This window comes from Carcharodon carcharias, chromosome 22, assembly GCF_017639515.1.
Source record: "Carcharodon carcharias isolate sCarCar2 chromosome 22, sCarCar2.pri, whole genome shotgun sequence".
In the NCBI taxonomy this organism is placed as follows: Eukaryota; Metazoa; Chordata; class Chondrichthyes; order Lamniformes; family Lamnidae; genus Carcharodon; species Carcharodon carcharias.
In genome coordinates, this window is record NC_054488.1 from 60,304,364 (window position 1) to 60,321,879 (window position 17,516).

Consider the following 17,516-nt stretch of genomic DNA (forward strand, 5'->3'; position numbering starts at 1 on the left):
CTCTGCAATGGCAATTTTGTCATCTGTCCTAAAATCTCTTTCTGAGGCTCAGTGTCGGATTTTGTCTGATAATGCTCCTGTGAATTGGCTTGGTGTATTAGGATGTAAAATGTATGGATTTTGTTAGTGAGAGTATTGAGTGAAACACAGACCCATTGACACTGAGAGGACCCCCACTCCCCATCCCACCCACTCAAGCAGGATGTCACTCACACACAGGAAGGCAAATCCATCGTCACAACTCAGGCTCCAGTGAAAAGAAATGCAGCAGATTACTTTAAAAAAAGATTAAGAATTTCTTTCCGTTGGGGAAAAGCAGCAAAGTATGGTAGACAAATGCTTGCTGTATGCAGCTGTTGCGTCTGAAGTTCAGGAACACCGTCTGTGTCTGTGTTTGTGTTTATTTTGGGCGCTCATGAGTTTCCTGTTTTGAAGAACTGTGACAAAACAGGGTGACCGTGTAACGGCACGCAGGATAGATTCTGGTTTTGATTTTTCTTTGCATGTCTGGAGGGGAACCGCCAGTGAGCTGCCATGTCTCTCTCCACCTGTGTAACAGTGGGGGGCTGAGGGGCCCTTGTTATGGAGCATTTCAGTGACAGGTTCCACAATGAATGTTCTCTGGTTTGCGTAGTGAGTGGTGTAACATCTGCATTGTGACAGTCAGATGCTACTCCAGTCGGTCTCCAGTGACCCTCGTCTGCACAAGGTTGAGTACATGTGGATGAGTGTAGTGGTATTGTCACTGGACTGGAATTCCAGAGACCCAGCATAATGCTCTGGGGATTTGGATTTGAATCCCACCACGACAGATGGTGAAATCTGAATTCAATAAAAATCTGGAATTGAAAGTCTAATGGTGACCATGAAACCATATTCGATTGTCAAAAAAGCCCATCTGGTTCATTAATATCCTTTAGGGGAGGAAATTCTTACCTGGTCTGGCCTGCATGTGACTCCAGAACCACAGCAATGTGATTGACTCTTAAAATGCTCTCTGAACAAGGGCAGTTAGGGATGGGTAGTAAATGTTGGTCTAGAAATGCTAGTCTAGTCAGCAACGCCCACATCCTAGGAACGAATAATAAAAAAAAATAGCAGAACAGGAACAGGCTCAGTCACGACAACCTCCATAGGCGAATAGCCTGCTGATATTAACTGGCTAAGATCAAACATGAACAATAGCCATTAAGAAAAGGAAAAAATATATCAGTCACAGACATATCACACACCCCTCATGGTGACAATCTCCGATATATCCCACACTCTTCACTGTAACATTCTCTCTGATATATCCCACACCCCTCACTATAACACTCTGATATATCACACACCCCTCACTGTAACATTCTCTGATATATCCCACACCCCTCACTATAACACTCTGATATGTTACACACCCCTCACTGTAACACTCTGATATATCACACACCCCTCACTGCAACATTCTCTGATATATTCCACACCCCTCACTGTAACATTCTCTGATATATCACACACCCCTCACTGTAACATTCTCTGTTTTATCACACACTCCTCACTGTAACACACTGATATATCACACACCCTTCACTGTAACATTCTCTGATATATCCCACACCTCTCATTGTAACGCTCTGATATATCCCACATCTCTCACTATAACACTCTGATATATCATACACCCCTCACTGTAACATTCTCTGATATATCACACACCCCTCACTGTAACATTCTCTGTTTTATCACACACTCCTCACTGTAACACACTGATATATCACACACCCTTCACTGTAACATTCTCTGATATATCCTACACCTCTCATTGTAACGCTCTGATATATCCCACATCTGTCACTATAACACTCTGATATATCATACACCCCTCACTGTAACATTCTCTGATATATCACACACCCCTCACTGTAACATTCTCTGATATATCGCACCCCCCTCACTGTAACACTGATATATCATACACACCTCACTGTAACACTCTGATATATCCCACACCCCTCACTGTAACACACTGATATATCATACACACCTCACTGTAACACTCTGATATATCACACACCTCTCACTGTAACACTGATATATCCCACACCCCTCACTGTAACATTCTCTGATATATCTCACACTCCTCACTGTAACATTCTCTGATATATCACACACCCCTCACTGTAACACACTGATATATCACACACCCCTCACTGTAAAACTCTGATATATCACACACCCCTCACTGTAACATTCTCTGATATATTCCACACCCCTCACTGTAACACTCTGATATATCCCACACCCCACACTGTAACATTCTCTGATATATCACACACCCCTCACTGTAACATTCTCTGATATATCCCACACCCCTCACTGTAACACTGATATATCATACACACCTCACTGTAACATTCTGATATATCCCACACCCCTCACTATAACACACTGATATATCACACACCCCTCACTGTAACACTCTGATATATCCCACACCCCACACTGTAACATTCTCTGATATATCACACACCCCTCACTGTAACATTCTCTGATATATCGCACACCCCTCACTGTAACACTGATATATCATACACACCTCACTGTAATATTCTGATATATCACACACCCCTCACTGTAACACACTGATATATATTACACACCTCACTGTAACACTCTGATATATCACACGCCCATCACTGTAACACTGATATATCCCACACCCCTCGCTGTAACACTCTGATATATCACACACCCTTCACTGTAACATTCTCTGATATATCTCACACTCCTCACTGTAACACTCTGATATACCCCACACACCTCACTGTAACATTCTCTGATATATCCCACACCCCTCACTAACACTCTGATATACCCCACACCCCTCACTGTAACATTCTGATATACCCCACACCCCTCACTGTAACACTCTGATATACCCCACACCCCTCACTGTAACACTGTGGTATATTTCATGTTTCTTACTGTAACAAGCTGACTTATTTCCTTCACCACATCTTTTCTGTATAGAATTAAAATTGAACAATAAACATGTCACTAATATAACAGACTCTCAAAACCAATGCAATGTCTAATCCACTCTCCCCCAGTAATTCAGTGTGAGCATACTCCAGCTGGCAGTGAGGCTCTTGTGCATTGAGAGAGATGCATGTCCCCTCCCCCTGTTGCAGTGCCCCCTCTATAATGTTCATCACAAGGCACTGACAGAACTTCTGATTTGACTCAAGTTTTGAATCAATATTTTCTTGCAGTCGGGACAAATATTCTCTTCAGACAAAAGATCCTTTGAATTTAAAAGAAAATTATTTTGGTCAGTTGATGTCTGTTTGTGACCAGGACATTAGGCAAAAATTCTCGCCTTGTTTTGTAGTTAAACAGCCTCCAATTACAAATAGAGACACGTTAAAGGGGCAAAAGAACAGAGAGACCTTAATATTTACATACATAAATCAGTAAAGATGGCAGTCTTATCAGTTGATAAATAGTCATAGAGTATGAAAGCAAATAAGTTCTGATGGACCTTGATAAATGACTGCTTAAGGCTCAGCTGAATTAATGGTGGGGGGGAGGGGTGCAGGGTGGAATTTTACCTTTATAAACCCATAAACCCATTTGGAGTTGGAGAGTGTCTAGTAGAGCATGGGAAACCCAGAAGTTGGAGTTCCACTGCACAGTGTCGATTTTTAACTCCACAGTGTGTGTGTGTGTGTGCAACATCACCAGCCTAACTGACAGGATCGACTTCCAGTCAGGTGGGACGTAGTCTGGAGGAGGACACAGAGCCAGGTTCATGCCCCAACCCAGGGAGGGGGCAGTTCTACTCAGGGGTGGTAGGGGAGGGCAATCTGGGGTGGGGGTGAGGTGCAGCACAGGAGGACCTGGTCCCGGAGTCTCGATGGGGAGGGCAGGGTATCAGAGAGGCGGGGGAGGAGAAGGCCTCGTGGGGAGATTGGAAGGTTGGGAGAGTGTCCGATCATGGAGGGTTGGCAAGGCCAGAAATCTGGATCCAGCTAGCAAGTGGAAAAGCCCTTACTTCCTGATCCAGCAGACCCTCAGTTTAACTGGTGGGATTCCCAAAATACAGAAACTCTGCCAGCAAGGGTTGAATTGCAAATGGTGAATAAAAATAAGGCATGCAGCTTCATTATAATATTTAAATTGGCTCTGGGAGCGGATTGACTGCCCATCTCTGCTATGACACAGCAGCTGGTAAAGGCTGTTATTTAAAATCCCACAGGGAAACATTTAACAACTATCATAACCTATATTTTCAAGTGTTATAAAAGCAAAATGCTGCAGATGCTGGAAATCTGAAACATAAACAGAAAGTGCTGGAAAAATCTCAGCAGGTCTGACAGCATCTGTGGAGAGAAAAACAGAGTTAATGTTTCCAGTCCATATAGTTCTGAAGAAGAGTCAGACGGTCTTAAAACGTTAGCTCTGTTTATCTCTCCACAGATCCTGTTAGACCTTTTTACGTGGAATGTTTGAGATGCAGCTCTAAATTCAGGAATCAGACCACCAGTTCCCGAGAGGTTTTTATATCAAACTACATGAGACATTTATTAATTTACACAAGTTAAGCATATCCACATGGTTACAAATTACTACTATCATAACTTTTAACAAATTCCCAAACTAATCTCCATTAAGGCAACAACAACCCATAGACTTTAAGCAGACACCAGGCAAAGCATTTTCACCTTACAAATTCAAAATGAGGTTCCTTTCACTTTGGTTCCTTTGCAGACAGTTGTAGGCTTACAGTTGCTTTGATGTTACATACCCCTGCCCTATACACACAAAACTCCCTTCTGTTATACCCAGCACTTCTCTTTGAATGTAAATTCTCATTGTATCATCAGGCCTTTTGAACTCCACCTCTTCCAGCGATAAAACCCCTTTCATAGTACCTTTGTTATTAGTAACATAAACATATTGCTTGGTCACTCATAGCTCAGTGCAAAATTTCACCCCCAGTCTTTGAATTGTCTATTCAACAAAATGAAAATGTACCTCTACCTCTCTGTTTACATCTCAAAACTACTTTACATCAAAGCACCCAGACTAGCTGGCTTTAATCCAGTTAAAACACACACAAACACACCCACAGACTAAACCTCTATTTAAAAAAACTAATTTCCCATAATATTGCATACATTAATAGCTTCATGACACCCCTTTTAAATCTAAAAGGGGACAGGTTAGGGTTGGGATTCACACTTTTAACACTTTACCACCCATCTGACATAAACCCGCCACTTTGGGGTGTTAAAATTCTGCCCATTATGTCCACTTCTGGGCACTACCCTTTCGGAAGGATACCACAGACCTGGAGAGGGTGCAGAAGAGACTAATCAGAATGATACAAGGGCTGCGGGACTTAGTTAATGTAGAGAGACTGGAGAAGCTGGTATTGTTCTCCTTAGAGCAGAGGAGGTTAAGGGGAGATTTAATAGAGGTGTTCAAGACCATGAAGGGTTTTGATTGCATAAATAAGGAGAAACTACTTCCGTTGGCAGAAGGGCAGATAACCAGAGACAACAGATTTAGGTGCTTGGCAAAAGATCCAGGAGAAAAATATGGAAAATGTTTTCGATTTGTTATGACCGGGAATGCACTAGCTGAAAAGGTGGTAGATATAGCTTGTATAATAACTTTCAAAAGGGAACTGGATGAATAATTGAAAAGCAGAAACTTGCAGGGCTGTGGGAACAAGCGGGGAGTGGATCCAATTGGATAGCTCCTTCAAAGATACAGTAGGCCAAATCAGATGACACAGGAACCCTTCTGTTCTATAAATTCAATGACTCTATTTGCATGAGGAGCACTGCAATGACAACTGTAGATTCTCCTCCGGAATGTCCCTGACAACCCAAGCCTGCTGGGCTTCTTCTGGGAATGAGCATTGTTACAATCCCAGGACAAGTCAGACCCCAGAGTGAAACCTGGGTTGATAGATCACATCCACCTTCTCAAGGGCAATTAGGAATGGGCAATAAATGCTGGCCCAGCCAGCGATGCCCATATCCCATGAACAAACTAAAAAAAAAGATCTTAACTATCTTTTTAGAAACTGCGGAGATAAAGTTACTGAACAAATTCATAGGAGTCTGCTGATGAACTTTTAATACAAAGAATAAAATATTTATTAAAACAAGATAAGTGAACTATATTGCACCAGACAAAAAGATTGGAAAGATCTCAATTAAAACTTAAAAAGATTATTCAAATTCTCACTATTCTTTTACCGCAGCAATATCTTTACAGACACATGAACCAGTGAAGAGTTACCACTAACTCGACACAGAGGCTTCTCGCCTGGGACTGGCACAGTTGCAAACATTTTTCTTCTGGTGAATTCCTGAGCATTCACTTGATGCTTCCTGCCCAACTCGTATCGCTCCCCAAGACACCTAAAAACCACACTCTAAATTCACTGTTTCTTCACCTGCAGAGCAGATAAATTAGTTCCCTAAACTCAGTCTTCCAAGAGCACCTCCACTAAACTGACCACTTTACTGAGTCCCATACCTGGTTATTCAGGTAACTACTGTCCCACTAGCCTTGCAGCAGCTTTTCTTCTGAGAGAACTTCAAACCCCTGTCTTCCCTCTCCAACACGCACACTCTGAACTCTCCTCTCTCTCTCCACTCCTGTCTTTTTACTGTCTCTGTCACTGGATCACTATCGCTAAGAAACAGTAAAACTTTTTCAACTTTTTTTTGTTTCCCAAACCATTGAACTTCCATCACCTTTTAACCCATCTCTTTCAACCCTCGTTAAAAATGTCTAGATACAAACAAACCCAAAAGACCTGAAACCTTTCAATGACAAGTCCATTCAGATACTCAGGCACCAAGGTTCATAAGTAAAACTTAAGTGAAACTGAAACCATTTTTATCTTTCTTAGTGCATAAATATATATATAAAAATTAAACTTTAAATTATACATTGTTCATAACAATATGTTTGGGAGAATAAAGAGAGGTCATACAGAGCATAACCATCTGCCAGGAGACCATATCAGCCAAAGATCTTCAGAGAACAATTCTTGCGCCTCAGCTTTCAGGAGATCCAATGCTTGAGAGGTCTTGACTTCACAAAAGGGATTGAGACAGAAATCTGCCAGCTGCTACAGCCACAACTGCAACCTCAAAACAGGACAAAGATAGCATTGGATGTGGCTGACATGGTTGAATAGTTGTGGGTGTAAGGCTTGCAGCAATGCTAAGTGAGGGTGGGAGGAAGTGCCGACAGTGATTGTTGTTAGGTGGGTGAAGAGTGCGCAGTGAATTAAGCAGTGGATGAGGTTAATGGTTCAGTTAGTAGGATATGGTATTTGAAGATAAATTCATTTACCTTGACAACTCGTGTCAGATCATTAAATTTTCTTCTGCACTGAATCCAGGTTCTTGGAGCAACACACTTGGCACTGACTCCTGCTGCTACTCTTCTTCCTACTACCCCCTGAGCATCTATCTCAAGGGTCTCCTGCCCATCTCCTGAGGATACAGGATGTCTCTCTTTCTCTCAGAGTCTTGCACGAAGACCTCTGATGAGTTGTCTGGAGACCTTGGTGTTTGCTCTTTTGCACGTTCAGCCTCAAATAAAAATTTAAACAAAAACAATTTCCAGCATCCAGTTTTTTGTTTTTAATCAAATAAAAATAACCTCGGTTCACTTCTCAAAAAAATCCCATCGCTCCTTGCAGCCACAATGCACCTCATCTTTAAGAGGCGCAGGCTCCTTTTAAATAGTGCTAACCGCTTGTCATCACAGCCCCTGCTCATGTCCAGCCAATGAACAGTCTAGGCAGGGACAGCTGGTCGCACACAGAAATCATGTAAAACAATAGGCAGCTTGAAATGAATGTGTTGCCTGCAGCACAGTGAAGAGGTATGGGTTAATCACGTGGAATGGATTAATCTCATTCCCCACATCCATTTTGGGGAATTAGCTCCCACAATACCTGTCAGTACCTGTAACAAAAAAAGACATGCCGAGATTTCAGATTCCTGAAAATGCTTCATTCCCCATCGCCCAACAATAATTACCTTGTGTTTTATTTTTATACGTGTGTGTAACAATATGAACGTGTTTTGACAAGCTTGTGAATGTAGTCAGCTCTTTTGAGATCTTCTTTCTAATCAGTTTGCCCTCTCGCTCTGTGCCTGCCCCACCATTCCACTAACTCGTCCGACTGTACACCACCATGGAGAGTTCTCAATTCTCTGGAGCCAGTAATTTTCTCAATCTCTGATCCACCATCATCAGCTGCCTGGTCTCTGGAACTCTGTCCCTCAATGTCTCTCATCAATTTCCCCTCCCTGCTTTCAAAGGTTTCCTGTAAACCTATCAGTTTCACTAGGATAGTGGAGGCGTGGATTATTTAAGAACCAATTGGTTATTGCAGAGATGTGACTTTAGAGCTTCAATTATCTGGGTGAAATGTACTCCCCCAGCTGTTAGTACCATGTGGCCAATCAATCCCAGGCTTCCTCTCTCTGCCCAGTTGATCCCTGGCTCCGTCTGATTGTCCAGTCGATCCCTGGCTCCGTCTCACTGCCCAGTCGATCCCTGGCTCCATCTCACTGCCTAGTCGATCCCTGGCTCCTTCTCACTGCCCAGTGAATCCCTGGCTCCGTCTGACTGCCCAGTCGATCCCTGGCTCCCTCTCACTGACCAGTGAATCCCTGGCTCCGTCTGACTGCCCAGTCGATCCCTGGCTCTGTCTGATTGTCCAGTCGATCCCTGGATCCATCTGACTGCCCAGTCGATCCCTGGCTCCGTCTGACTGCCCAGTCGATCCCTGGCTCCGTCTGACTGCCCAGTCGATTCCTGGCTCTGTCTGACTGTCCAGTCGATCCCTGGCTCCCTCTCACTGCCCAGTCGATCTCTGGCTCCGTCTGACTGCCCAGTTGATCCCTGGCTCTGTCTGACTGCCCAGTCGATCCCTGGCTCCCTCTCATTGCCCAGTCGATCCCTGGGTCCTTCTGACTGCCCAGTGAATCCCTGCCTCTCTCTCTCTCTCTCTCTCTCTCTCTAATAGATACCTAGCTCTCTCTCTGTCCAATTGATTTCTAAAACACTCTATCCTGTCAGTTCCTGACTATCTCTGTACCTTGTCCATCCCCAGTTCCCTCTGTGTTTGGCTCCCATTGTGTCCAATAGGTCCCTGGCCCCAATGTGCATTACAGATGCCTGTTCTGGTATCATATTGATTCCTTGCTCCTAGTCCTGTGGATCCATGGCTTGGTGCTATGTACATTCCTGATTTATGTTATCATTTTGAACATTGTTGTAAAAGTAAAAGGTGCTCAGAGTTTCTGATCTTCCTTTCTTCAGCCATGTGACTCAGATGACTTCATGGATCCACCCAGTGACCAGTGCATTGAGCCTGCCTTGTGTAGAGAGAAGCAGCAATGCTGATCCTCAAGAGCTTCCAGAATTCAGCAGCTGACAGAGACAAGGAGGCTCTGAGAACAGACAGCGAGAATGAGAATCGATTGTTTCACCAAAACTGACCCCAGCAACTCACACCCACCAGCAAGATCATGCTCCTCAAAATTCCTCAAAGAGCATAAACTGAAAAATGCTGTCGATGTTTTCAGTCTTTTATAAGCAAAATAGGGCTCGAATTCTTGGGCATCTACTGCTATTGGTTAGAATGCTGATCTTACACCGCGAGTTGAGTTCTAATTCAGGCCAGTAATGAGACTGGGATGAAGAGAATTTGTGCAGCTTCAAACCAGTTTCTCATTGACACAACTCCATCATACAGGAATAAAAATTGCCCATTATCTTGCATTACATTTTTTAGCTCCTAATAACCAAAACAGAGCTGTTTGAATCTGGACAATGTAGCACTGCTGCAGTAGGGTTCCTCCTGAAGTTAAAAATAAGGCATTTAACTGGGAGAGACATCTAACCCCGTGCTGTAGCTGTCCTGGGAGTGTTTGATGGGGACAGTGTAGAGGGAGATTTATTCTGTATCTAACCCCGTGCTGTACCTGTCCTGGGAGTGTTTGATGGGGACAGTGTAGAGGGAGCTTTACTCTGTATCTAACCCCGTGCTGTACCTGTCCTGGGAGTGTTTGATGGGGACAGTGTAGAGGGAGCTTTACTCTGTATCTAACCCCATGCTGTACCTGTCCTGGGAGTGTTTGATGGGGACAGTGTAGAGGGAGCTTTACTCTGTATCTAACCCCATGCTGTACCTGTCCTGGGAGTGTTTGATGGGGACAGTGTAGAGGGAGCATTACTCTGTATCTAACCCCGTGCTGTACCTGTCCTGGGAGTGTTTGATGGAGACGGTGTAGACGGAGCTTTACTCTGTATCTAACCCCGTGCTGTACCTGTCCTGGGAGTGTTTGATGGGGACAGTGTAGAGGGAGTTTTACTCTGTATCTAACCCCGTGCTGTACCTGTCCTGGGAGTGTTTGAAGGGGACAGTGTAGAGGGAGATTTACTCTGTATCTAACCCCGTGCTGAACCTGTCCTGGGAGTGTTTGATGGGGACAGTGTAGAGGGAGTTTTACTCTGTATCTAACCCCGTGCTGTACCTGTCCTGGGAGTGTTTGAAGGGGACAGTGTAGAGGGAGTTTTACTCTGTATCTAACCCCGTGCTGTACCTGTCCTGGGAGTGTTTGATGGGGACGGTGTAGAGGGAGATTTACTCTGTATCTAACCCCGTGCTGTACCTGTCCTGGGAGTGTCTGATGGGGACAGTGTAGAGGGAGATTTACTCTGTATCAAACCCCGTGCTGTACCTGTCCTGGGAGTGTTTGATGGGGACAGTGTAGAGTGAGCTTTACTCTGTATCTAACCCCGTGCTGTACCTGTCCTGGGAGTGTTTGATGGGGACAGTGTAGAGGGAGCTTTACTCTGTATCTAACCCCGTGCTGTACCTGCCCTGGGAGTGTTTGATGGGGACAGTGTAGAGGGAGCTTTACTCTGTATCTAACCCCGTGCTGTACCTGTCCTGGGAGTGTTTGATGGGGACGGTGTAGAGGGAGATTTACTCTGTATCTAACCCCGTGCTGTACCTGTCCTGGGAGTGTTTGATGGGGACGGTGTAGAGGGAGATTTACTCTGTATCTAACCCCGTGCTGTACCTGTCCTGGGAGTGTTTGATGGGGACAGTGTAGAGGGAGATTTACTCTGTATCTAACCCCGTGCTGTACCTGTCCTGGGAGTGTTTGATGGGGACAGTGTAGAGGGAGCTTTACTCTGTATCTAACCCCGTGCTGTACCTGTCCTGGGAGTGTTTGATGGGGACAGTGTAGAGGGAGGTTTACTCTGTATCTAACCCTGTGCTGTATCCGTCTCGGGACATGACAAGTGTTAAAGGGAGCTGTATTCATTATCATTTCTAAATCATTCTGTACCTGCCCTGGGAGTGTTTGATACTGGTAATGAAAGAAAAATGTTCCTTTCCTCCAAATGTATACCTTAATGGCCTCTTTTTCTCAAACCCACCCTTTCTAATCCCTAATAAAAGAAATAATTCTGTTTGTGGAGTGTGAAGTATTTTTTGGAGATGGGTGCACAATAAAATTCATCCTGTGTGTATGCAATTTTGGAGATACAGCCTCACGCCAGCCCCCCTCCCACCATGAACAGTACTGAAGGAGTGCTGCACTGCTGGAGGGATTGTCTTTTTGGATGAGCCAATAAAGTGAAGCCCAGTCCCCCTTTACTGGAGGATACAAGAGATCCCTATTTGAAGAGCTGGCGAGCTCCCCGCAATGTCCCGGCCAATATTTATCTTTCAAACAACATCACTAAAACAGATAATCTGGACATTACTATACTGTTGTTTGTGGAGCTTGCTGTGCACTAATCGGCTGCCACGTTCCCTACAATAATGACCACACTTCAAAAGTGTGTGAAGGAGAGTCTTAAGGACGTGAAAAGTTAACTCTTTTTTTTTCTCCATAGATGCTGTTGGACCTGCTGAGTTTTTCCAGCATTTTCTGTTTTTGTTTCAAAAAATACCTCCTTGATTGTAAAATGCATTGCAACATCTTGAGAGGTCTTGAAAGACGCTGTATAAAAGCATCTTCTTTGTCTGAGCCAGATATAGTCTGCAAGACCTTGATGTTTTAATTGTGATGTGAAGGTAATAGCTGAGTGTCTGCTGTTGAGTCTGTAACAAGGCATTTCTGCCTTTTTCAAACAAACACATTTCCAATGGCTCATTTCAGCTCCAGTCATGAGCGGCATTTGTGCATCTGACAGAGAGTTAAAGCCAGCTACCTTTCAGAAAGAGAGAGTGGCTCCAAGCTCTTCACCTTCATAGCAAAGGAAACCATCCAAACGAAAGGGGGTAACTGCATACCAATGAGTTTTGACTTGCTATTCAACTAAGTGAGCCATCCCAGCCTCACCCAGCATAAACACCTCCCACTTTTCAGCAGATGTCATGGGGTCAGGATTACTGCAGGAACCCCTGGCTGATCTTCCCATCCTTACTACAAGGCACTGAAGCCAATTTTAGCATTGCTCCCCCTAAGTGCCCCTCTGCAAACTGGGCACAAACCTGAGCATTGAAAGGGTGATCCCTTTGCACTATCAACCTTATCTGTTAAAGTGATGGGTTCCCTATGTTGCCAGTGACTGTGTCAGTCAGTGAGGAGCAGGGTCTGAGGTGGTTGCAGTGTCACCGAAGACACTCCTTCACCGCTGTTACACTGTTAACCAGTATCAGAACAGGCATCTGGTGAGATAGAGTCACTCCTCAACACACAAAGGAAGCTGTGCAAACAAGGCAACCTCATGAGGAAGCGAACAGCATTCCAAGCAGCTCTGAACATGACCCGACATTGTCAGCCTTTCACCCTCCACCCCATGTAAAAAACCGGAACCCTTCCCCGGGCACAGCTCCAAGGGCCCACCCTGCAAAATCGCTCGAGCAATTGAACCCCAGCACGATTCCACCCCCAGCTGCTGTACACATTATGGACACAATAACAAACAACTGCACAGCAGCCTTCTTGCCTGCCCCTGCTTTCATTTACTTCAACCCAAATCCCAGAATGACTTCATAACTGTTTGATTAACCTTTCGGGTAGATTTTCTGATTTCGCTCCACCAGTGGCAACAGCACCTTCAGCTGCCTAGGGGGCCCGAAGCCCTGGAACTCACTAGCTAAACCCATCCACTTGTTCACTCTCTCCTTTGAAGCACTCCAAACCTCCCTCTCTGTCCAAGCATGTGGTCACCTGACCGAGTATCTCCTTATGTGATTTGGCGTCGAATTTTATATAACGCTCCTGTGAAGCATCGTCAGGCATTTCATTATTGGCCCACACAAACCCCGGTATAACACTGACTCACACGGACCCTGGTGCAACACTGACTCACACAGACCCCAGTGTAACACTGACTCACACAGACCCCGGTGTAACACTGACTCACACACACCCCGGTGTAACACTGACTCACACGGACCCCGGTGTAACACTGACTCACACGGACCCCGGTGTAACACTGACTCACACGGACCCCGGTGTAACACTGACTCACACGGACCCCGGTGTAACACTGACTCACACGGATCCCGGTGTAACACTGACTCACACGGACCCGACCCCGGTGTAACACTGACTCACACAGACCCTGGTGTAACACTGACTCACACGGACCCTGGTGTAACACTGACTCACACGGACCCCGGTGTAACACTGACTCACACAGACCCTGGTGTAACACTGACTCACACGGACCCCGGTGTAACACTGACTCACACAGACCCCGGTGTAACACTGACTCACACAGACCCCGGGGTAACACTGACTCACACGGACCCCAGTGTAACACTGACTCACACGGACCCTGGTGTAACACTGACTCACACGGACCCCGGTGTAACATTGACTCACACGGACCCTGGTGTAACACTGACTCACACGGACCCCGGTGTAACACTGACTCACACAGACCCCGGTGTAACACTGACTCACACGGACCCCGGTGTAACACTGACTCACACACACCCCGGTGTAACATTGACTCACACGGACCCCGGTGTAACACTGACTCACACGGACCCCGGTGTAACACTGACTCACACGGACCCCGGTGTAACACTGACTCACACAGACCCCGGTGTAACACTGACTCACACGGACCCCGGTGTAACACTGACTCACACAGATCCCGGTGTAACATTGACTCACACAGACCCCGGTGTAACACTGACTCACACGGACCCCGGTGTAACACTGACTCACACGGACCCCGGTGTAACACTGACTCACACAGATCCCGGTGTAACATTGACTCACACGGGCCCCAGGAGTGTATTTTATGGCCTCCTGCTGGTGGATTTGAAAACAGGTGTTAAAGTAAAGCAGGTTACCAACCCGCTACCTTCCTGCGAAATCCAAAGATGATTCCCAACCCACCTTCCACCGCCTCGCAGCAGTTAACTTAAGAAGCACTTAAGAGCTTCCTTCCATCTTGGCCACAATATTTTGTACTGTGGGAGAACGTGGAGGCCGCTGTCTCTGCGCAGGCTGCTAGCGAGCAGAAAAGGGGGTTCCTACTCGAGGGGGGAGGGGGGTGTCCCCTGTGCCCATCAAAGGCACCCCCCAAGGTAGCAGCCCACTTTTGTCCCTCCCCCTCCCCAAGGCCTCTCTAATCTGAGCCCACAGCCCGCACACCACCCCCTCGCTGGAGTCTCCCTACCGTATCCACCCAAAATCCCCAGAAGTCTGGGAGACATTGCTCCTCTTTGTTGGGACTGGCTGCAGTCCCAGCAGAGGCCACTACTCTCTTCTGGCGCTGCTGGGACTATAGAGCTGCCGGCCAATCAGGTTGGCTGGAGACCTGTTGTTCCTGATGGGCGTAAATTCCACTCTGACCCAATTAAAGTCACCCCTAGCAGATTATCGCTGCGGGCAACCGGATTTCAGGTCAGCAAGGTGCCAACCAACTTTTGGCTCGGAGTGGGGGCAGGTGTGGATAATCCACCCCACCCATAAAATCCACCCCCTGGTGTAATACTGACCCACACAGGGAATTTTTCTTATTTTCGTTCATGCAATGTGAATGTCGGTGGCGAGGCAGCATTCATTGCCCATCCCTAGTTGCCCTTGAGAAGGTGGTGGTGAGCTGCCTTCTTGAACCGCTGCAGTCCATGTGGTGTAGGTACACCCACAGTGCTGTTAGGGAGGGAGTTCCAGGATTTTGACCCAGCAACAGTGAAGGAACGGCGATATATTTCCAAGTCAGGATGGTGTGTGACTTGGAGGGGAAATTGCAGGTGGTGGTGTTCCCATCTATCTGCTGCCCTTGTCCTTCTAGACTAGGACCTGAGGGCACAGCCTCAGAGTAAAGGGAAGACCTTTTAGAACAGAGATGAGGAGAAACTTCTTTAGCCATAGAGTGGTGAATCTATGGAATTCATTGTCACAGAAGGCTGTGGAGGCCAGGTCATTGAGTGTATTTAAGACCGAGATAGATAGGTTCTTGATTGGTAAGGGGATCAAAGGTTACGGGGAGAAGGCAGGAGAATGGGGTTGAGAAACTTATCAGCCATGATTGAATGGCGGAGCAGACTCAATGGGCCAAATGGCCTAATTTCTGCTCCTATGTCTTATGATCTTATGGTCTTAAGTAAGGGTTGGGAGTTCGAGAAAGGCTATCAAAGGAGCCTTGGTGAGTTACAGCAGTGCATCTTGTAGATGGTACACATTGCTGCCTATGTGCATCTGTGGTGGAGGGAGTGGATGTTGAAGGTGGTAGATGGGATGCCAATCAAGCGGGCTGCTTTGTCCTGGATGGTGTTGACTTCCTTTAAGTGTTGTGGGAGCTGCACTCATCCAGGCAAGTGGAAAATGTTCCATCACATTCCTGACTTGTATTTTGTAGATGGTGGACAGAATTTGAGGAGTCTGGAGGTAAGTCATTCTCCAAGAATTCCCAGCCTCTGTCCTGCTCTTGTAGCCATAGTATTTCTAAGACTAGTCCAATTAAGTTTGCAGTCAATGGTAATTCTTGGAATGTCAATGGTAGGGAATTCAGTGATGGTAATGCCATTGAATGTGAGGGAGAGGCTGTTTGTTGGAGATGGTCATTGTCTGGCATTTGTGTGGCACGAATGTTATTTGCCACTTATCAGCTTAAAACTGAATGTTGTCCAGGTCTTGCTGCATATGAACATGGGCTGCTTCAGTATCTGAGGAGTCGTGAATGGTGCTGACCATTGTGCAATCATCAGCGAACATCCCCACTTCTGACCTTATGGTGGAAGGAAGGTCATTGATGAAGCAGATGAAGATGGTTGGGCCGAGGACACTAACCTGAGGAACTCCTGCAGTGATGTCTTGGGACTGAGATGATTGACCTCCAACAACCACAGCCGTCTTCCTTTGTGCTAGGTATGACTCCAACCAGTGGAGAGTTTTCCCCCTGATTCCCATCGACTCCAGTTTTGCTAGGGCTCCTTGATGCGACACTCAGTCAAATGCTGCCTTGATGTCACGGGCAGTCACCTCACCTCACCTCGGAAGCTCAGCTGTTTTGTCCATGTTTGGATGAAGGCTGTAATGAAGTCAAGAGTTGAGTAGCTCTGGCAGAACCTATCAGTGAGTAGGTTATTGCTGAGTAAGTGCCACTTGATAGCACTGATGACAACACCTTCCATCACTTTGCTGATTATCGAGAGTAGACTGATGGGGCGGTAATTGGCTGGGTTGGATTTGTCCTGCTTTTTGTGGACAGGACATACCTGGGCAATTTTCCACATAGCCGGGTAGATGTCAGTGCTGCAGCTTGGCTAGGGGTGCGGCAAGTTCTGGAGCACAAGTCTTCAGTACTACAGTTGGAATATTGTTAGGGCTCATAGCCTTTGCTATATCTGGTGTGTTCAATCATATTTTGATATCAGATGGAGTGAGTCAAACTGACTGAAGACTGGTATCTGTGATGCTGGCACTTCTAGCTAAAGATGGTTACAAATGCTTCAGCCTTGTCTTTTGCACTGACGTGCTGGGCTCCCCCATCATTGAGGATGGGGATATTTGTGGAGCCTCCTCCTCCAGTGAGTTGTTTAAATGTTCACCACCACACACAACTGGATGTGGCAGGACCACAGAGCTTAGATCTGATCTGTTAGCTGTGGAATCGCTTAGCTCTGTCTGTCACATGCTGCTTCAGCTGTTTAGCATGCATATTTAGTATGTGTTGTAGCTTCACCAAGTTGACATCTAATTTTCGGCTATGCTTGGTGTTGGTCCTGACATGTTGTCCTGCAATCTTCACTGAACCGAGGTTGGTCCCCTGACTTGATGGTAATGGTAGAGTGAAGAAGATGCAGGGTCCAGATGTTATAGAATGTGTAACACGATTCTGCTGCTGCTGATGGCCCGCAGCCCCACCTATGGAATGCCAATTTTGAGCTGCTTGGTCCGTTCAGAATCTATCTCATTTAGCATGCTGCCTGTGTCACACAACACGATGGAGCCTGTCCTTAGTCTATACAGGACTGTGCAGTGGTCACTCCT

At 46.1% G+C, this 17,516-nt stretch overlaps 1 protein-coding gene across 6 annotated transcripts in view; it reads left to right on the top strand.

Annotated features, from left to right (window-relative positions):
- Positions 1 to 10,036, top strand: part of stxbp4 (syntaxin binding protein 4) — a 253,195-nt gene extending 243,159 nt beyond the window's left edge. For all 6 annotated transcript variants that reach the window (XM_041217070.1, XM_041217068.1, XM_041217069.1 and 3 more), the window contains one exon: positions 9,352 to 10,036. In XM_041217070.1, the coding sequence (XP_041073004.1) occupies positions 9,352 to 9,466 (115 nt within the window). In that variant the 3' untranslated portion in view covers positions 9,467 to 10,036. The remainder of the gene's footprint in view (positions 1 to 9,351) is intronic.
- The last annotated feature ends 7,480 nt before the right edge of the window (positions 10,037 to 17,516 follow it).